General features: G+C 43.7%; 1 protein-coding gene across 3 annotated transcripts; it reads left to right on the plus strand.

Annotated features, from left to right (window-relative positions):
* LOC143321446 (creatine kinase U-type, mitochondrial-like) lies at positions 1–6,655 on the plus strand. Of its 3 annotated transcripts, XM_076731799.1 has the most exons (10): positions 1–329; positions 2,457–2,622; positions 3,117–3,315; positions 3,399–3,494; positions 3,600–3,821; positions 3,931–4,016; positions 4,582–4,705; positions 5,313–5,447; positions 5,535–5,660; positions 6,376–6,655. In XM_076731799.1, the coding sequence occupies exons 2-10, from the start codon at positions 2,480–2,482 to the stop codon at positions 6,490–6,492; spliced, it is 1,248 nt and encodes a 415-aa protein (XP_076587914.1). In that variant the 5' UTR covers positions 1–329; positions 2,457–2,479; the 3' UTR covers positions 6,493–6,655. The 3 variants fall into 3 exon arrangements, with proteins under 3 accessions (XP_076587914.1, XP_076587912.1, XP_076587913.1); XM_076731797.1 differs by having other exon boundaries at positions 3,399–3,821; XM_076731798.1 differs by lacking the exon at positions 1–329 and adding an exon at positions 995–1,095 and having other exon boundaries at positions 3,399–3,821.

A 6,655-nucleotide genomic window follows, 5' to 3' on the forward strand; every position in this document is an offset into this window, starting at 1 on the left:
ATTGTGAGTTTGTATGTGTGTGTGTGTGAGCATGCATGTGCAGGAGTGCATGTGTGAAGAGGCAGGCAGACATGCTGACTGACAGTAGCAAGAGGATTTTCAGTCTGTTACCCAGTGAGAGGCTAATCCTGAGCCAGTGTCCCCATCTCTCTCTCTCTCTCTCTCTCTCTCTCTCTCTCTCTCTCTCTCTCTCTCTCTCTCTCTCTCTCTCTCTCTGATCCCATCTCTGTTCTTCAGTCTGCTCTCAATCTGCAGATCGAGCCTCTCTGGACTGCACTGCGGGAAACACACAGGCCCTTCGCTGCCTCCACTCTTCAGACGAACCTCAGGTGAGTAAGAGGTGAGGTGATTCTCCCTCCTCACCTCTCTGCTCTTGCAGGTCTTCTCTGTCTGTGTTTGCCCACCTCCTTATCCTGGCATGCTTCCCCTGGAGGAGTAAAGTAGCTGTTGCAGCAGTAGTTTAGGCTGACCTTGAACCATTATTCACTGGCGTTTTTGATCAACTTGAAGCATCAACTTTACTCTGAAAAAAGTGGGATATTCTGAAAGAAGGCATTTATATTGTCACAGAGTTTGCATAAAGAGCTAATTAGGATTGAATTCAATTTCAATGTTTTTAATCATGTATGGTAGAACTGAAGCTTTGTTTTCCAGTATCTACACACACGCCAAGAGACCAGAAGCTGTCTCAGCCTTTTGTTTTCTGCCGGCTCCATGGGTGAACATTTACAGCACACTGTGTAGCCTACACAGCAGCCTTCTGCATTAGGGCCTCTTAATCTGCCTGATATTAACAGGGCACAGCCACCTGTCAACAACTGGTTCCCTTCATTTGTCCCTCTGTCAAAGCTCCAGCCTTGTCTCTTACACCTAAGACTGGTTGTCTTATTCAAAATACCTCATTTCCTCATTTCAGGAAAGGTCAAAGGTGCAGGTACTTCTCCTCATTACGTTCCCTCTTCATTTAATTTTCTGTTTTTGCTCTTTTAAGTGTCCTCTTCTTGTGGCCTTAATGTGACCCTGAACACATCCTACGCTGCCCCTCACCCTTCACACTTCAGTCACCCTCATCCCTCCTCTTGCTCCTTCTCCTTTGTGAGTCTTTCTGATTTTTTTCAGTGAGAATCTCTGACATCCCGTTTTGCCTTTGAGACTCTTCCTATCTATTTATCTTGGGTGTATTTTTTCCACAGCTGTTCTCAAACTCATTGTTTTTTTCTCTCTTTATTCGACGCCTCCTCACCGCCTGCCCACTCTCTGTCTCTATTTTCTTCCTGTTTGTCTTGTGTAATCTCAGATGACCGTCCCAGGATGTCAGAAAGGATCATGGGTTGTTTAGGACTGATGCCACCTCTAAAGTGGCACAACAGCTTAATCTCACTGACTGCTACTATCAATACCATGACTGTGTGTGTGTGTGTGTTTGTGTGTGTGTGTGTGTGTGTGTGTTGTGTGTGAAAGGTGACTTCGTGATGCAGAATTTGTATTTGTATTGTGGGTACTGTGCAAAAAAACAGCCACATCACATAGGATTGCTCTATTATTGATTTATTGATTTGAATATTGATTTATATTCTAGTTTATGATGCATTTTTCCACTTTAAACGTAAAATAACAGGGAATCCTTAATGTGATGTCACTGTCAGTTCTGATATTTGACTTGATCAGACTGACATGTGTTAGAAGGGGTGATGACATATTAATGTGACGGTATCCCTCTCAGTATCCAATCACAAATCATTTGATCACCTGATCTGCTGGCTCACCCAGAGTGACCAATGAGACGGCTTCTGTCTGCTTCCAGAATAATCTGACCGGGTAGACTGCAGGAGTATCTCTTCTTAAGCATTTGATAGCTTAATGCAATTAGTAGTTTTGTCTTAGTATGTTCTCGTGAAGAGGCTTGTTGATACATCTGACTTTAAGATAATTGTTGAACAACATGGAAAATACAGCCGTGATGTAAATTCCTGCGGCCTGAGAGCAACAAAAAGTAAAATATATTTCAAGTGTTGCAGCATTGTCAATAGTCTTTTTCAATGCAAAAGGCATATTTTAAAGGCTTGGATTACTAGAATCCCTCTGTCTTCATACTGATACACTTACATAAGACTGTAATCTTGCCACTGTGAGATTTCTGAAGAGAAATACACAATCCTGTTATAATGTTGTATAACAAACACTCTGCTTTGATACGTATAGATTGTTGTCTTTCTGCTCTCCTCTGTGCCTGTGTCCAGTCTGACTAATAATCTGATTCCCAATTATCTGAATGCCATCTGTGACATTCAGGCAAGACAGCAGGTTTTAAACAGTATCTAAGTAGTATGCTACAAAGGAGGAATAAACACACGCTCATATTATAATGAGACTGGAACCAGCTATTACCAGAATCAATGTGAATATTTGCACTTTGGGGGATGGAAAATCACATTTGCCCTCTGACCTTTCACCAGGTAATAACCCAGACCACGTGACAATGGCGAACTCTTTCACCCGTATGATGTCAGGCCGTAACACGGCAGTGATGTTTGCCAGCTTTGGCGCTGGCACACTGGCATCTGGATACCTCCTCAGTGACAGCACTGCTGCAGCTGAAAGGAGGAGGCTCTATCCACCCAGGTACATGTGTGTGAGTACGTCTGTGTGTATTTGTGAGGTGTTTCAATGACACCCTGTGCAATATTGTCATGATATTGCATGGTCATGTCTGAGTTTACTGAGACACAGTGCCTGATATACATACAAGAAACTCCCTGATTCAAAGTGAATGGAGATGAACTGAGATAAATTTGTGTGTTTTTCTTACTGCTGAATTTCAACAAGACTGTTTCTGTCACCAGAGAGACACTTGCATCTGTCACTGCATAATTTCTTGGCAAAGCCTCCCTCCTGAATTATAACTCATGTTAGCCCATCTTTCAGATGTGGTTAATCATCTCATATCAGAAGGGCCAACATGAGATGATTAACCACCAATGTATTTGTAATGTATCTAATAAACTGACTAAAACTAAACGTTATATGGCGAAGGATTACAGACTAGACTGACAGCTCTACTTGTCATGAAACTTGTTCATCCAAACACTAAGTTAGTTGTTGATAATGTTCTACAGTGCTGATTTCCCTGACCTGAGGAAGCACAACAACTGCATGGCTTCAGCCCTGACCCCAACTATTTATGGACACCTGAGGGACAAGACAACCTCCAGCAACTGGACCATAGACCAGTGCATCCAGACCGGGGTGGACAACCCTGGACACCCTTTCATCAAGACTGTAGGAATGGTTGCTGGAGATGAGGAGAGCTACGAGGTTTGCATTGATGTTGTTGCATTGACTTCTTGTGTCTTTAGTCTTAAAATTAGGAAAAGTGAGTGTTTGTTTTGTCCCATCAGGTGTTTGCTGAGCTCTTTGAACCTGTGATCAAGGATAGGCACAATGGCTATGACCCTCGGACAATGAAGCACCCAACTGACCTGGATGCTTCCAAGGTTGCACTCTTCAGGCCTTTGTCCTCTGCATCACATGATATTGACCATTCATCCATCACTTCCTGTAGCCACACATATAATGACCTAATACTTTCTCCGTCTCAGATCACCTCTGGAACATTTGATGAGCGCTATGTGTTGTCAAGTCGTGTTCGTACCGGTCGCAGCATCCGTGGACTGAGTCTGCCCCCTGCGTGCAGTCGCTCTGAGCGCCGTGAAGTGGAGCGTGTGGTTGTGACAGCTCTGTCTGGCCTGAAGGGAGACCTGGCCGGTCGCTACTACAGCCTGGGAGAGATGTCTGACAGAGAGCAACAACATCTTATTGATGTTAGTGAATATCACACACACTCCCACACACACTCAGAGACATGGTTAGTTTCTGTACTTTTTTGTTTGATGACCTTTGCCATGTTCTGTCCCTTTACCGGGCAAACAGGAGCACTTCCTGTTTGATAAACCTGTGTCACCTCTGCTCACGGCAGCTGGGATGGCCAGAGATTGGCCTGATGCTCGTGGGATCTGGTAAGACTAGGAAGTCAGTTTAGAAGAAGTGCTGATGTTTTTGTAGCTTAGAGAATCTGAAACAGCTGTAGTCACTGCATAGTTTGCCTAGAGTGCCTAGAAACATAGATTTGGAGAAAACAGAATAATCCCTTCTTCAGATAAACGAGATATGCCTCAGAGGTTTGCTGGTTTATGGGCCCATTCATCAGTTTGTGCTGGAGACAACTGGGTTATTATTTTGTGACCGTCTTCGTTCCATAACGAGTAAGGGTATGTATGCCCTTGCCGCTCCTCCAGACCCAAACAAATATATTATGCACTGATCAAAATACACTCTCATCTACAACATGCCTCTATTCTTATTGTTAAGTCCAGCCTCAGGATCATTTCCTTTTTGTTAAAGTACTGCTGCTTCAAGCCCTACGTTCTCACCTGTGCCTTCATGACACTGGAGGCATTTACACTGCTGACTGTGATTGAAAATATGTTTTCTTCTCAAGTGATTCAATTGTACCAACAGAGGTATTACCATTGACATCAAAACCCATCTTTGAGTTTAATTTTGGCCTCCTGATTGTCTCAGGCACAACAATGACAAGAACTTCTTAATCTGGATCAATGAGGAGGACCACACAAGGATCATATCCATGGAGAAAGGAGGAAACATGAAGAGAGTGTTTGAAAGGTTCTGCAGAGGTCTTAAGCAGGTATGCATGTCTGTTTTTAAAACAACCTCAGTCATTCCTTCCCAGTTGAAATTGCGTATCCATGCAGTTTTTCTAAAGTACTGTAAAGGACTAAAATTACTACCAACAAGGCTGTACTCACTGACAAAGACCACACCAGTAAGATACAGATTTAGAATAGTTTAATGCATATTATGGATGGAGGAGGTCTGAGAGGATGATGGAGGGATGAATAAGAATCCGGACAGAGGGAAGTGACATGATGGGATTAGGGTAGAGGGATGAAGGGATCAGGGGATGAAGGGTGAGGAATGAGGGGATGAAGGGTGAGGAATGAAGGGATGATAGTCAAGGGGTGAGGGGATGAAAGGTGAGGGATGAAGGGATGAAGGGAGATATCAGGATTGTGAATGGATGGAGGAGTGCAATGATGGACCAGTATCAGTTGGAGGCAAGAGGGCAGGAGGGAAATGGGAGTGTCGAAGCTCTGAGAGGGGGAGCCATCTCATCATGTGCTTTGATTTTATTTTGGTTAGTTAGTTAAGAAGCAAGATCTTATTATCCTTCAATTATCCTTGATATGTGTGTTCCAAAAAGAAAAAAAAAACATGAAGTTTTCTTCTTTGAGGTGGAGCATCTAATCCAGGAGAGGGGCTGGGAGTTCATGTGGAATGAGCGTCTGGGCTACATCCTCACTTGCCCCTCTAACCTCGGCACTGGGCTCAGGGCTGGTGTGCATGTTCGCCTACCCAACCTCAGCAGGGTAATGTCGCAAACACACTCTGAACACATATTGTCCCCATTTTTGTAGTTTTCATGACTGACAATTTATGTGCTGTTTATGATCTAGGACCCTCGCTTCAAAAAGATCTTGGAAAACCTGAGGCTACAGAAGAGAGGCACAGGAGGCGTTGACACTGCTGCTACTGGAGACACCTTTGATATCTCTAATCTTGACCGCCTGGGCAAGTCAGAGGTAAACACCAGAAGAGGAAGGTAGTAACTGAAGTAAAAGTATAAAAGAGCAGCAGGTAAAGAGAGACAGAGTCAGACAGAGGAGTGCAGACATCCCAACAGGTGTGGGCTGTGAATAACTGTATCCCCTGCTGTTCTTTAATCTGTAGTCCAGGCAGGGATGTGGCAGTTGAGGTTAAAAGACTTCTGTTTCCTGAGCAGAGCCTTTCATGCTGCACTTTCCCACAGGCTGCCATGAAGGCCTCCCACAGGCGCTACCAATCAAAGGTTGTTAAAGGTCACAGATGGTCAGGGTAATGTTTGTGGTTAGAGTCGACCCATCACACCCATGCAGAGAAAGTTCTAGTTGAGATTACACGAAGAGAATTTAAACTTCTAAACGGACAAAGGTCACTGGCTCTCAACTACATGACATGTAATGAAAACAGTGCTAGTATAGGAGTAGTTGGGTATAATGACAAATTTACTGATGTTTCAGGTTCAGTAGAAGCATACATACTTGAAAGAAAACAAAACAGTTGCTTTAACACTCCTGATGTCCAAAAAGACAAAAAGTACCTGCACGCTGCTCTCTGTTTCTCATTTCAAGTAATTATCAGAACCATAGTAGATCCTTTGCATCGGTATGAATTGAAACATAACCTGAAGCCGTGTAACAACTGTGTAGTTATATCATGATGGTGTCATTTTTGACACTAGTTACCATGTATCCACAGGTGGAGCTGGTGCAATTAGTGATTGACGGTGTAAACTACCTAATCGACTGTGAGAAGAGGCTGGAGAGGGGGCAGGACATCAAAATCCCCTCCCCCATCCCTCCGTTCAGGAAGTGAACTGAACTTCTGCTGGGAATCCTGGTATAGAGCAGACGCTCCAACCGCTGGTTGCTAAACTGTTGGTCTTACAAGGCATGTATAGCTCTGTACTGACTTATATGCACAACAAATTCGTGACATGTTCATGAATTCTAAGCACAATAAAGTCTCTTGATCTTGA

This window comes from Chaetodon auriga, chromosome 5 (genome assembly GCF_051107435.1).
Source record: "Chaetodon auriga isolate fChaAug3 chromosome 5, fChaAug3.hap1, whole genome shotgun sequence".
In the NCBI taxonomy this organism is placed as follows: domain Eukaryota; kingdom Metazoa; phylum Chordata; class Actinopteri; order Chaetodontiformes; family Chaetodontidae; genus Chaetodon; species Chaetodon auriga.

Excerpts from the sequence above, each read along its gene's own strand:
- LOC143321446 (XM_076731797.1), top strand. The coding sequence starts at position 2,480 with ATGGCGAACTCTTTCACCCGTATGATGTCAGGCCGTAACACGGCAGTG. Across the intron at positions 3,822-3,930 it reads AGCAACAACATCTTATTGAT|GAGCACTTCCTGTTTGATAA; the intron begins GTTAGTGAATAT and ends CCGGGCAAACAG. Across the intron at positions 5,661-6,375 it reads ACCGCCTGGGCAAGTCAGAG|GTGGAGCTGGTGCAATTAGT; the intron begins GTAAACACCAGA and ends ATGTATCCACAG.